The 14,678-nt window shown below is 41.9% G+C and overlaps 1 protein-coding gene across 1 annotated transcript in view; it reads right to left on the bottom strand.

Moving 5' to 3' along the window:
• Positions 1-14,678, bottom strand: part of BIN2 (bridging integrator 2) — a 32,151-nt gene that overhangs the window by 2,130 nt on the left and 15,343 nt on the right. The window contains exons 3-11 of the mRNA XM_004429036.3: positions 13,040-13,094; positions 12,639-12,733; positions 11,977-12,072; positions 9,943-10,050; positions 9,557-9,642; positions 7,848-7,923; positions 6,876-6,958; positions 3,134-3,881; positions 1,598-1,678 (exon numbers count right to left, since the gene is read on the bottom strand). Of these exons, the coding sequence (XP_004429093.3) occupies positions 1,598-1,678; positions 3,134-3,881; positions 6,876-6,958; positions 7,848-7,923; positions 9,557-9,642; positions 9,943-10,050; positions 11,977-12,072; positions 12,639-12,733; positions 13,040-13,094 (1,428 nt within the window). The remainder of the gene's footprint in view (positions 1-1,597; positions 1,679-3,133; positions 3,882-6,875; positions 6,959-7,847; positions 7,924-9,556; positions 9,643-9,942; positions 10,051-11,976; positions 12,073-12,638; positions 12,734-13,039; positions 13,095-14,678) is intronic.

Raw genomic sequence — 14,678 nt, 5'->3', positions numbered from 1 at the left:
CTGCCAGTAAGAGGTGGCTCAACCTCCCCAGCTTCTCAGCTCAAAGGGTCTTCTGTGCCTTACACTTTACAGGGGTCAAAAACAATACCAAGGGCAAACACACAATGTAGTTTCACTACAGCCTGAAGGCATCAGGGAAGACTTTACTTGTCATTCTCTTTGACAGATCAAGAAACCAACATTCAAAGGGTGAAATGACTTGCTGGGACAGGAAACCAGGTCTTTGGACCCCCAGAGCTGTTTTCATGATCAGACACCGTGTGATTTGTGTGACATACATTCGTATGTATGTCTATGTGGGAGTCTGTGAGGGTATAAATATAGGTCTTAAAACCACTACCTACCACTTTGAGACTAACCCTCCTCACGAATGCATTGCAGCTCTCACACTGAGATGATCCTAACCTATGGCAGTTAGCAGAGGCAAGTGGTGTAATGGTTTCTTTGGGAAAAGTTCTAGGTTCAAGATGCGAACCCAAGGTGTGAGAAGCCCCGTCTAGGAACTGCTAAGCCAGGAGAAGACCTTGGCACTCTAAGGTTTAGAATGAATTTATTTTTTTTAATTGAAATTTAATTCATGCACTATAAAATTCACCCTTTTAAAGTAGAACCAATTTCTAACAGTATGACAGCCACTTGAAATTCTGTGATTTCTCCTTTAAGGAAATTTTCCTTCTTACTCCCTCCTCTGATTCCAGGCCATGAATTTCCTCAAATGTAGTACCACCTCCCAGCAAGTTCTCAAACCTTCATTCTCTCTCAGGTGATTCAAATGCTGAGCAAGAACAGATCTTCTTGCAGTTATCTTTTTATTTACCCATTTTTATATGTGATATGTCCATAATGCTGCTTGAGAGAAAATATGATTTATAATGCATTTGCAAGGGAAGTGAACAGATCTTGCAGGACATAGGCTTCAGAGGACTAATGACTTTGATAGGCTAGGGTCTAAGAAGCTCTAGTTGCTTAATTCCATAGTAAAAATATGTCTCCTTAGCTGATGACCAAACCAATCCCACAGGAGAGGATGGGAGTAAGGAAACACTATAAATCTCAAATATAAGGAGGTTGCCTCAGGGGAAAGGAGGTTGTGTCCTGTATCTCTTTCCCAAGGAGGACAGAGTTAAATAGCATGTTCCTCAAAATAGTCAGCATCTTGGTCCCCATAATCTCCCCTTCAGTAAGATGACTCCAAGGATGCAAACCTGTTTTATTATTCACCAGAGCAGAACAAAAGGTCACTCGTCTCCATACTAAAATCATATAATATATTACAAAGTCAAATTGAAATTAATTTTGGATTTTCCACACCAGTGAGTTTCTTTTTTCAGTGCAGAAAAGTGAGAAGTGGCTATACTTTACCTACTCAAAATCCCACATTTACAGATGTCGAGTCTGCACTATGTTAGACACAATGAGTCTACTCATTGCTTATTCACTATCCACGTGCCATGCATCTCTTTCTCAATCAGCATAACTACCTCAGACTAGGAACCAGCCAAGGGAAAGTTCTACATCTTGCTCTGTTAGGACCTTCAGTACCTCATGTGAATCAAGACTGAGGGCCTGACAATGTTGCTCACTTAGATTTTAGTACCTCAGGGGAGTCAGCTGAGATAAGCTCATTGTTCTCTTCCTTGTCTTCCATCTTCCCTGCCGTTCCAGACTCTGAAGAAACCTGTGGATCAAAGTGGACAATGTAGGAGAAAGTCCCGTACCTTCACACCCTGGATGCCACCCTTGTACCCTCTGTCCATGTTAGCTCCTCTCAGAGAACAGGAGGCTCCCATGGTAGCCTGGTCAACCTTCATTTAGGCATAGGTAGTAGTAGGGCGGTGTGCTCTGAGGGGCACCAGAAATCTCATGCTCTCAGATATCCACATGGCTCACGCCCTGGCCTCCTTCATTGCCCAATGTCACCTTCTCTGACCACTCTGTTTAAAACTGCAATTCAGGCTCCACTCCCTGTGCCTTCCCCTACTTAATTTTTCTCCATATCTCTTATTACCACTGCATTATAATTTTACTTATTTATTCTGTTTCTTGTCTATCCTCCCCCTCACTAGAATGTAAGATGCAGGAAGGCAGAGAATGTCGTGTTTTGTTTATCGTAATACCCCACCTCCTAGAAATGTGCCTGGCACATAGTGTAGGCTCAACAAGTAATTGTGGAATGAATGAATGAATCCTGATGCCAGTTAGTCAGATGTCTCATCATAATCCTCTCTACAACACACCTGACAGGTGATCACACAGCCTTGGCTTTTAACACCAAGGAAGGAGAATTATTTCTCAAGGTGGCCCATCCCATTTTGGTTTTTAGAAGCCCTTTGTGCCCCCTTTCCCCTACATTTAAACAAAATTTTTTTTTCATACCATTTTTTTTACAGAGCTAATTGCTGAAAGTTCCCCTTGTATTGATCCAAAATGTACTTCAAAAAACAAATCTTTACACATAGGGCCTAGTTCTGCCCTCAGCAGTCCTAGAGAACAAGTCAAATCTCTCTTCTATATGATAGACTTTCCATGTTGTTTGACCTTGATTTCCAGATCCTTCATAGAACTAGTTGCTCTCCAGGAGGTCTGTGTATCTGTTTTAACACAATCCTTTTCTCAAACATATTCTCACCTTTCAAAAGACCATCCTATTGCTTTACCTTCCTCTGTGAGTTCCTTCTTCTAGGTCTCTCTCATCAAAGAAGATACACCTTGGAAATTTGCTGACGCCATTTTGCTTGGGGTCTATTTACCATAGTCAGAAATATGACAAACTGAAGACCCTCCTCCCTGCTCCCCACTAAAAAAGGTAAAGTTCAGGATGCCAGTTGTAGGTTCTTTATATTGGGAACTCCCAGAACTTGGAGCAAAAGACAGAAATTAGTAAGAATCTGCTCACAATAATATTAGAGATAAACCCTTTGCAGAAGTCAACTAGCCTAAGAGTACAGATCACTAAATTAGTTGCTGTGAAGACATGAAACAATCCCCAGAACCAAAGAGGTGTCCAAGAGTATCCTTGAGACTGTAATATAATGACATAAAATCTTATCAACTGTGGGACAACCTAACTATAGTAAAGATGATCTACATGGAGGTTATAAACAGGAATAAAGACTCAACCAGATCCACTCACCTGAGAGGTAGGGGAAGTACAAAGTTCTTCTGGGTTCACATTGTCGGTGTTTTCCTTTTCTCTGGCTTCAAGAGTTCTTACTGGCTTGTCTGGTGGCTGTGGATCAGGAGAGGCCTCTAAGGAGGCCCTAGGACTTGGAGTCCCAGCCCCCAAGGAGGTTCTGGGGCTGGTTGGTGAATTCCGTTCAGAGGCTGTAGGGCTGGAGGGTGTGTTCCCTGAGGAGGGCCTGGGGCTGGGAGAGGCTCTGGGTGGAGGAGGCCTATTAGGAGGTGCTGAGGTCCTCTGGTTAGAGGCTTTCTTCTTTGGTTGTTTAGATCCTTCACTTGAGGTGCGGGTTCGGAGGACTACTTCTGGGAGAGATGAAGGCTGCTCTGAAGGGCTCAGGGCTCTGCCTGGTGATGGAGCTGGGGAGCAAAGGAGAACTTCCTCCTGGGACTGCCCAACCTCAGTGGTGAGAGAGGGCTGGGCCTGGGTGGGGCCATTGCAGGCTGGCAGAGGCTCTTCCTCCTCAGAGGAGCCGGCTTCGGCCTCTTCCTCCTCTATTTCCTCATCTTTTAAGGGCTCTTCTTTAATCTCAGAGTTGTCTTCTCCCTGGGCTGGTTCAGATGCCAGCTCTTCTTCACTTGTAGAGGTGGAGTCCCTCTCACTCTTCAAGGAAAGTGCAGAGGGACTGGTAGGTGAGGTAAGAGGGCTGGAGACTGTAGATGTTCGAACTGGGGGAGAGATGACTAAAGAGCGTCTGCTGCTGCTAAAAAAGAAGAGCATTCAGACTCAGAAGACCTAAAAACTGGAAGTAACCTAAATACCCCCAAATAAATAATGATGCATACATGTAACAATAAAACAGAATAAAGCAACTTAAAACGATAGTAGAAAGTGTATATAATTTGCAATAATGCTTATGTTATAAAGTGAAGTGAAAAACTCTATAAAATTTTATCCATATCACGATCTCAATTACGTAAAAATATATAAAGAAAAAGAGGCTGGAAAGAAACACAGCAAAACATTAACAAAATATTTTCTCTAGGGAAAAGATTCAGTTGATCCCTGTGGATTCTGTATTTGCAATTTCACCTACTCTCTAAAATTTATTTGTAACCCCCAAATCAATACTCCTGGTGCTTTCACAGTCATTCACAGACATGTGCAAACTGTAAAGAACGAATGCCTGACAAGCACTTTCCCAGCTGAGGTCTAACAAGGCAATCCTCTGCCTTCTCGTTTCTGCTCTCATCCTGTACAAGTGTCCTTTACACCATGTTTTTCACATTGTTGTGCTTTTTGCTGGTGATTTTGCTGTTTAAAATGGCCTCCAAGTATAGTGCTACAGTGCTGTCAGAGAGCAAGCAGACAGTGACGTGCCTCACAGAGAAAATACCATGTTAGATAAGCTTCATTCAGGCATGCGTTATAGTGCTGTTGGCTGTCAGTTCAATATTAATGAATCAACAATATATATTAAACAAGGTGTCCTTAAACAGAAACACACACAAAACAAGGTTATGTATTGATTGGTTGATGAAAATGTTGAGACCAGGGGCTCACAGCAACCTAACTCTGTGTTTCCCCAAGGAGCAATGGTTCAGTATTCACTAATTCAGTGCACATGGTGACTTTATAGAACATAACTACCACGAATAATGAAAACTGACTATAACATTTATCGAGTATGCTGGATACTGTGCTGAGTGCTTCTACAGCCAACATCAGCTTGATTCCTACTCACCTCTTTAGGTGCCTCCTATGTACCATCCACTAACTGATTAAGCAACCCACAAATATTTACTCAACAGGTACTAACTATGTGCTGTGTCCTGGGCACAAGGATGGGGGAACAGGGATAGGGACAGGAAGAGAGAATCTTAGTTCCTGCCCTGTGGGGGGGATGTGAGATAAGCTGAGTGACATAAGGTTCTCTTAGCATTAGCATTCTAGATTTAGCTTTAGAAGGCCCAGGACACAGCAAGAAAAGACCAGATTTCCCTACAACGTTCTGGGACATCTTAGTGTGCTAAGTTTCAGATGAATGGACAATTAGAGAGAACTCTGGCTTTCAATGCTGGGAAGAGGAGAAATAGAGTTCTTAGAGAAAAAGGGAATTTGTCTAGGAAGTATATACATCAGCCCCTTAGTGATTCTTTTCAACAGTCTGTCACTAATTGCTAAATGAGTAATACAAACAGCAAATGTGAGCCCAATTCTTCCTTCAAGGCCCAAGCTCAGTTTCACCACTTCCTTAAAGGCTTCTCTGACCATCTGCACACTGGCAATTACTTACCTCTCTGGAATTCCTACTGGTCTCATCAGGCACTCAGTATGTGCAAGCTTATATTGTCCCTTGTAGTCCTAAGGCATGTTTTCTGTCTTTCCGACTTTTTATAAATCACTTCAGAGAAAGCACAAGTGTCCTGTGTCTTTGGATCTAACTCTTGGCATAAAACTTTGTGCAGAGTAGGAACTTAATAAAACTTCCTAAACAATGGCTTCAGAATAAGAAAGTAATCACATTCTGAGGGACCAGTGAATTGCTTACACTTACCAGCATAAAGAATATATGAAGGCAATAGATACCACACACACACAAAGTGGAAAAACAAGCCATAACAGACTGAGAAGAGATATTTGCAATGCACATCATCAGAGGATTAATATCCAGAATATACAAAATAATCCCCTCATATAAATCAATTTTTTAAAAAGGATAAACAATCCAAATGAAAAATGTAAGAAAAAGATAAACAGGAAAGTCACAGAACAGGAACGTGACATGAAATGCCCAATAACATGAAAATTGTGGAGATATGAATTAAAACTGCAAAAAATTCCATTTCATACTCATTAGCTTGGAAAAATCAAGAAGTCTGACAATGTCACATGTAGCAAGAATTTGGAGCAATGGGGGCTTTTATTCTCTGCTGGTGGGTTGTAAACTGGAACAGTCACTTTGGAGAGCAATTTGGCAATGGCAATATCTAGTAAGGCTGAAGAAGCCAAAATGCACAGGCTCTATGACTCAGCAAGTCCACTCCCAGTAGGCACCCTAAAGAAACTCTTGATAGTATTCACAAGAAATGTAAAACATGTTCATTGCAACATTATTTGTAATAGCAAAAAACTGGAAAACAACCCAAATGTCCATTAGCAGGAGGACAGATAAATTGTGAACTAGCCATACAATAGCATCCATAACAGTTATGGAAAGGAAAGATCAGAGCTAGCAACATGTAGCAACAAGGATAAATAAATCTCACAAACAATACTAAGAGAACAAAAGAAGTTGCAAAAGAATACATACAATGTAATTCCATTTATATAAAAAAGTTTAAAAACATGCAAAACAATATTTTCTGTATGTGCATATATGTGTATAATAAAATTAAAAGGACATGCATGGGAATAATAAGTACTAAATTTGAGATAGTGGTTACCTTTGGTGGGGGCAGAAAGAGAAAGTGAGTAGGAAAGGGACACTGGGAGCTTCAATTATATATATAATAGTTGATTTCTTAAATTTGGTGGTAGGTATGTAGCTATTTGTTGAATTCTTTATACCTTTAGTTATAGCTGAAATATTTCATAAAAAGAAAACGAATTTACATAGGGGCATAGTACAAACAACAAGCAATATAATGTACACGAACACAAAGGCAAGGCTGGGATTTGGGATTGGAGATGAAAGTGTTGAATACGTTCACATACAGGACAAGTGAAGCAGAAAAGGGTCTCAGAAGTCGCTCACCTTGATAGTCCCTTCACCACAAAGACTTTGTCGCAATGTTGCTTCTCCAGTTTGCTCATCACTTCGTAGAGATTGTGGTTCAGCTAGAGCCAGCAAGACAGAAGAGGATGCCAGCCAGATGGGAACCTGAGACTGGCATATCCCTTCTCTCCTCTCTTTTCAGACACCTCCCTAAAATAAAATCTCACTGCCCTTAACCACAAAATTTCTCCTCGTCTCTTTTGCACTACTGTCCAGGGTCCTGTCCCACCACCCCTTCCTCCTTGACTGTCTGTGTCTTAAGTTCTGCCTCTATCATCAGACTGGCAGCTCTCTCAAGCCTGGGTCCTTGATGTTTGATGTTTGATTTGAGGTTCTAGCTTCTCTCAGGTAATCCAGGGAATGAAAACTCATTGTAATATTATAATGTAATTTTAATTTAAAATTAATTTAATGTAAAATTACAATGTAAATCATAGCTTTGCAAAAGAAACTTTGAAGAGGAACGTGTGTGTATGTGTATGTGAATATAATTAATATTGTAATAGCAAAGAGTCTTGGAATCCCAGGACTAGAAAAGACCCCATGAGATGATGTTCTGTGGCTGCCTGTCACCCAATAGGACTGGCCCTATTCAAGACCATCTAGCTGAGAAACTGACTTTTGCTTAAACACTGCCCTCTTTGCTCCCCAGCAACTAAAGATAAAGATTCCACAACTTGGTTCCCCATTTCAGCTGTTCTTTCCATAGGCCTAATCTCCTTTTTTCATCTGAAGCTCAGGTTTGGCTGCTATTATTCAGTTGTTAATGGAGATGGAGAGGGCCCTCTGATATGTATATATGTGCACAATCAAGTGCTATTATTTCACCATCAGAAAAAAAGTAAAAATCTGTAGTGCCAATATAGATATTTAATGAGATTATGTAAATTAGGGCTACATTCATATTTACTAGAAAAACCTAGGTGTCTAAACTGACCAAATGTTTCTCACCTTGCTCATCTCCCTGTAGAAGACGTCCCTCAAGTTGGAAATGTTTTGGAAGATGGTCACATAACAGCCAATACGACTATTAGAAGGCAAAACAACAAATAGGTACAGGTAAGGGTTGGTAAAGGAAGTCTTTGTTTGAAATACAATGTAGGAGCTTAAGCCAAAGCCAGCCACAACCAAGCCTCCTCAGAGAAAAGCGCCCCACATCCTAGACTCGGGTTCTGGGATCTGGATTCATCAGAGCCAGGCCAGGAGCACACCTGACTCTCAAGAGTGGGAAGGCCAGAGGAGACACTATCAGCCCAGGTGGACACCAAAATATAACAGATCTCTAGTTGCATGAAGTTATCTGATTTGGGCTCTTTTTTTGTGTGAGGAAGATTAGCCCTGAACTAACATCCAATGCCAATCCTCCTCTTTTTGCTCAGGAAGATTGGCCCTGGGCTAACATCCGTGCCCATCTTCCTCTATTTTATATGCGACGTCGCCACAGCATGACTTGACAAGCAGCGCGTCGGTGTGCGCCTGGGATCTGATCCTGCGAACCCGGGGCCGCCAAAGCGGAGCATGCGCACTTAACTGCTATGCCACCGGGCCAGCCCCTGATTCAGGCTCTTTAGGTATTGAAGTAGACATGAAAGTGCTTTGAAGAATTTTAAAGTGTTGTATAAGGCCATACAATTATAATTATTACAATAAGTAATTATTCTTTCTCATTATGCAATACTTGGAGTTCTGTGAAGCTATATTAACATTAATGGAATTCTACTGTAAAGGAATTGGGGAAATTTACATTTAAAGCAACTGTATTGAATTTCAATTCCCTTTAAATTAGGAGTCACATAACTAATGTTTTAGAATACATGTATTCATTAAAAAGGCTCCATCACATGTAGAATAATATTAAGTGACAATATAAAATATTCTGACTACAACTGCTTTAAAATATACCTTGTACAGGGCCAGCCCCGTGGCTTAGCAGTTAAGTGCGCGCGCTCCACTGCTGGTGGCCCGGGTTCGGATCCCAGGCGCACACTGACACACCGCTTGTCTGGCCATGCTGAGGCCGCGTCCCACATACAGCAACTAGAAGGATGTGCAGCTATGACATACAACTATCTACTGGGGCCTTGCAGGAAAAAAATAAAATTTGTAAAAAAAATAAATAAATAAAATAAAATATACCTTGTACAATAAAAAGAAAACAGGATACAAATAGAATTTCTGCTCAGATTCCTCTTCCAATGTAGAAAATTTACTCTAAAACAATTTTACCTACTGTGTAGCAAAGACTTCTTCATTAATAGAAATAATCATCCCATGGTTTATCTTCTATGTAAATCTGGATGTTCACGAACCAAGCTTATTTAAAACAACCCACACTTGAGCATGAAATCAGATATTCCTAGTATGCATGATGACAGCACTTTACTTGCCAAAATCTCTCCTATCCAAGAAGCATCTTGTCTTTAAACCCAGAAAAGCTGGCAGGACAAGGATGGTTATCTCTGCATTGCAGATGAAGAAACCAGGGTCTAGAGAGAAAAGGCAGCTTGCCTAATATCACACAGCAGGTCAGTAGCAGGGCTGGGACTACTTCCCACTCTTGGAGCAGGGTTCTTTTCATGAGGTGACATGTTTGGGCTGCCAGGTGGTCTGGGCCTCCACTGGCCCAGGAGTCCAGCCCTTTTCTGAATCTCAATCATTACCTATTATAAAGAACAGGCAGCTCCTCTAGTAGTTCCTTGTTCAGATCTTCAAACACAGTCTGGGCTTTGTTGAACTCTTCTTCTGCCTGGGTGGTAAAAGAGACAGATGATTCCCCTCAATTCTGAACCCAAGGCTAGAAGCTGCTGCTTTTATCCTCTGCATTTTTTCAGGGACTAGGCTTACCTGGAACCATGCCTGTCCTTCCCCAGACCCATGCCCTCCTCAGCCTCCAGTCTCTGACTATCCTTAGAGCATCTGTGTCAGAGGAACAGGATTTCCTTCAGGACACTGGATGCTGCATTTATCATTTCCTAAACCTCGCTTGGCCCAGCCATTGTGGGGAGAGGGAGGGTTGGAAGGTTTTACCAGGCTTTTTTTTGTTCACCTTCACAGTCTTGGCTTCATCCTTCTTTTTGGCATTCTGCACTGCCTCCAGGTGGTGTCGGGCACTGTCATAATCCACGAGTTTCCGACCCCGCTTGGCGATTCTTTCCTAACCGAGTCAGGAGAGAGGGCGTTGATACTCACTTTTCAGTGGCCAGGATGTAGGTAACAGAGTATCAAACAGAGAGGCAAGATTCCTGGGTCCTATTACCATATTTTACTTTCTAACAGGGTTTTGTGCCCAAGGGATCTCCCTCACTATCTGGAAAGAATGGGAATTCTCAGGGGGAGACAGACTAAAGGGCAATCCTACAGAGCACATGGAAGCCTGCACTAAATTTTAATATTTCTTATGAACCCATCATAAACTGGTTCAGCCTCCAGGATAAATGGCCTTGAGAATCATACTAAATTGAAAGTCAGGAGTTTTGGGTGTTGCTCCCAATGCTGCCATTTATTGCCTTGTGACTGGGCAAGGCATATCTCTTTTGGAGCCTCAGTAGCCTCATCTGCCCTATAGTGTTATTTCAAAGAGCAAATGCTGAATATAAAGTGCTTTGAAAACCCTAAAGCATAATAAAAATAGTAAATTGTTATGAGCACTGAGAAAATATCTACTCAATCTCAGCCAAACTACAAATTATGCCAGGGAGAAGCAAACTATACTAATGGCCCCGTCTCATTCCCTCAATCACAGAATTTGAAAGGATCTTATCAATTATCTGGTGCAATTTCCTATTCAATACACGAAGCTTCTCCACAATATCCAAGATAAGAAGTAGTTCGACTTCTGCTTCAACAGAGAACAGACAACTCACTACTTCACAGTATATTTCATTTTTGGAAAGCGTTAACTATGAGAAACTTAAGTCAGGCTCCCTCTAATTTCTTCCTATTAATCTAAAATCAGCAGAGAAAGACAAATATTTATATGATTTCACTTGTATGTGGAATCTAAAAAGCAAAACAAATGAACAAACAAGAAAAAAACAGAAACAAACTCATAGATACAAAGAACAAACTGGTGGTCACCAGAGGGGACAGGCGAAATGGGTGAAGGGGATTAAGAGGAACAAACTTCCAGTTATAAAATGAATAAGTCACAGGGATATAACGCATAGCATAGGGAATATAGTCAATAATGTTGTAATAACTTTGTATGGTGACAGATGGTTGCTAGCCTTGCCATGGCAATCATTTCGTAATGTATATAAATGTTGAATCACTATGTTGTATACCTGAAACTAATATAATATTGTATGTCATCTATACTGAAATATAAATAAATAAATAAATAAAATGCTCTTGGAGAAAGCAAGAAGGGAGGCAGGGAGATAAATTTGGAAAAAAAATAAATAAAATCAGTACAGTGCCCAATAGAGTAGATGTTTAATAAATATGAGCTGAATGAATAAATGAATTCTAATTCTGGTTTCAGGCTGAATTCCTCTTTTACCTAACAGACTTTCAAGTATTTGAAGGTAATTATTATTATTTATTTATTTTTTGGGTGAAGGAGATTGGCCCTGAGCTAACATCTGTGCCAATCTTTCTTCTATTTTGTATGTGGGTTGCCACCACGGCATGGCTTGATGAGCAGTGTAGGTCCGCATCCAGGATCCAAACCTGCAAACCTGGGCTGCCAAAGCAGAGTGCACCAAACTTAACCACTATGCCACTGGGCCGGCCCCTGAAGTCAATTATTATGACTCTTCCAAGTTTCCTCTTCTCTACAATAAACATCTTTGTTCCCACAGCTGTTCTGCACAACTAAAAGGCATGCTCTGACCTGGATCTAATTCAAAACCAGCCTAAATCTAGTTCACTGAAATCTAACTATTAACATAACCTGCACACTACTTCTAACCTTCCACCCTAACCTCCTGTCTAACTCTCAACCTTTAATCTTTCTCCTAACCTACCCAATTTCATTCCTAACCATGGGCTCTAACACTACCTACAATGTTTAACCCAATACATTCTCTAACTTATATGGGCCACCCATACCCCATCCTTGATTCTGTAAATTGATTACCTTAATCTCGCCGAACTGGGCTACATAGTTTTCCATGGTCCTCAAAGCCTGGTCAGCTAGTTTCTCTTCATAGTCTTCCCACAGGAGATCATTATTCTGCAGGATAGAGGCAGAGGGGAGTGGTGAGGGCTCCACTTCTCAACAACAACTGCATACCAGGGAAACACCCAAATTCTTCCTGCAACAAGCTTCCTTTTTGGAGCTGTATTTAGAATATCATGTTGGATTCTGGGGAAGAGTCAGATGAAGATTAGCCCTTCCCCAAGAAGAGACTGTCCAATAAGAGACTAGATATACATTCAGGGATTAAGAACAGGAACACATGGTCAGAGTCTTGGACTCCAGAGCTTGAAAGAGGGAAGTGTGGGAGTAAATAACTGCATGAAGTTAGTTTTCAAAAAAAATCAATTGGGTTTTATGTAAGTAAAACTTCCATAAGGTTTTAAAGAGAGGCAGAGGGTCAAAAACAGAGGATTCCACAGATTAGGGAAAAGCTGTGTTTACCTTCATACCTACCACCCATGACCGAGGCTATACAAACTAACGAACAATGCGAATCGGCTCCTTTGTTTTCCTATTTGCTTGGATGGAGAAGCTAAGATGAGGCTGAGATGAGGGCAGGAGTGAGTGCTGAAGAGCTGTAAAGCCTAGAACACTCTTACCCCTACGATGGCCTTCAGCTCCTCGTGACCATCCCACTCGCTGCTGTAGATCTCCTGCAGAGTTTCTGACACTCTCTTTGAACTTTCATGCATCACTGAAAGGAGAGAACTCAGTTCTACCATAAAGTTTCCCAGGAAGTAGTTTGGTATAATCATATAGGTGACAGGCAAATCAGTGAGTCCAATTCAGAAGGACAAATCAGAAGGTTTGGGTTATCAGCGAGGAAAGCTGGATGGGGCTGAGATAGGAAAAGTTACTCTTCCTAGGCCCACGGAGTTCCAGGAGTCAGGGGCAGGCACATGATAAAAAGCCTGAGTCTGGCTGGTTTTTTCCCCATCCCCCAGACTTCTTAGTAGCTGCATAAATGCCCTCTGGAATTCTCCTGTGCCACAATACCCACCTTTGACTGCATTAAGGAAGTTCTTCAGGTCCTTGTATAGCTTGTGGCCCTCTGCCTGAAATGGAGAAGTGCCTTTGGTGACTAAAGGGATACATTTGGAAAGATGCTCCAGAGGTCAAAGTAGAAAAGTAGGTTAAAAGCAGAAATCAATCCTGGAATTTCGTCAACATTTGCAAATGTTATAAATTAGCCTCTACTCTCTTTACCAAGAAGTTGTAGGTTGTCTCTTTTGGGGCAATTTTTAAGTTGGGAGATTGCTCCCATTGCACTGGCATGTCTTCTTTCCTGTTTGTCTCCCTTCCAGTGAAAGAGGGCCTATGCCCAAGTTCCTCTGTTGAAATGGGTCCTACGTGACACAATCTATGTGATCCTCTGGCTTGACCTTCCTCTCTGGGTAGATAAACTGCTCCCATCTTCTGCAGGCGCCAGGCCCTCTTCCTTCTCTGCATCCTCACATGCCATTCCTCTCCTCCCCTGATTTCCTTCTCTGCTTTGCCTCACTTTACCCTTCCCTTCCATCAGTCATCTGCTTTACACTTCTCTTCCAAGGAGCTTCATCATTGACTCTCTTCCTGTTTCAACTCCAATGTCCTCATCTATAGTTCTATCTGTCTATCCGATTCTATCTTTGCTCCTGTGTCTGAATTCTCACTTTTTTTAGGCTAGGACTCCCAAGCACAGATTAGATTTCCTCCCTCTAAAAAAGAAGGGAGGAAGGAGAGGAAGGTATCATTTAGATTTGGAAGTTCAAATCTCAACCTAATAAATGAACCACTTTTGTTATAACTCAGACAAATGTTTATGGAATGTATCCAGCAACCAGAAACTCATGACCTCTTGCTGAGGCTGTGCTTCATTTTATTTATTTATTTATTTGTGAGGAAGATCAGCCTTGAGCTAACATCTGATGCCAATCCTCCTCTTTTTGCTGAGGAAGATTGGCCCTAGACTAACATCCATGCCCATCTTCCTCTGCTTTATATGGGACGCCGCCAAAGCATGGCTTGACAAGTGGTGCATCAGTGCACGCCAGGGATCCGAACCCGCGAACCCTGGGGCCACCAAAGGGGAGCGCACGCACTTAACCTCTGCACCACCAGGCCAGCCCCTGTGCTTCATTTTTTTTTTTTTTTTTTTTTAAAGATTTTATTTATTGATTTTTTCCCCCCAAAGCCCCAGTATATAGTTGTATGTCGTAGCTGCGCATCCTTCTAGTTGCTGTATGTGGGACTCGGCCTCAGCATGGCCGGAGAAGCGGTGCCTCGGTGCACGCCCGGGATCCGAACCCGGGCCACCAGCAGCGGAGCGCACGCACTTAACCGCCAAGCCACGGGGCCGGCCCTGTGCTTCATTTTAAAATAGCTCTATTTTAGCTTTTGCCCACTGGTCATAGGTTGGCCTTCTGTACTCAGAGTAGATCTAATTTCTCTTGCACATGTTTGAAGACATCTTTTACATGCCCTCACCAAGTCTTCTTTCTCATAGGCTTTCTCAGTTGTTCCTCATGGTGTCGTTTAAAGCCCCTTCGCATTCTGGCCTCTTTCCTCTGTGTGAACTCCAGTTTCTAGGAGTGGGGTGAGAAGGAAGTTTGAGGCCAGACCATTGACATTTTGGAGCCTGACTTCAGGAGTGTGGGACT

Source organism: Ceratotherium simum, chromosome 17 (genome assembly GCF_057802395.1).
Source record: "Ceratotherium simum simum isolate JZ-2026a chromosome 17, ASM5780239v1, whole genome shotgun sequence".
Taxonomy (NCBI): Eukaryota; Metazoa; Chordata; class Mammalia; order Perissodactyla; family Rhinocerotidae; genus Ceratotherium; species Ceratotherium simum.
This window is presented reverse-complemented; position numbering and strand designations above follow the sequence as displayed.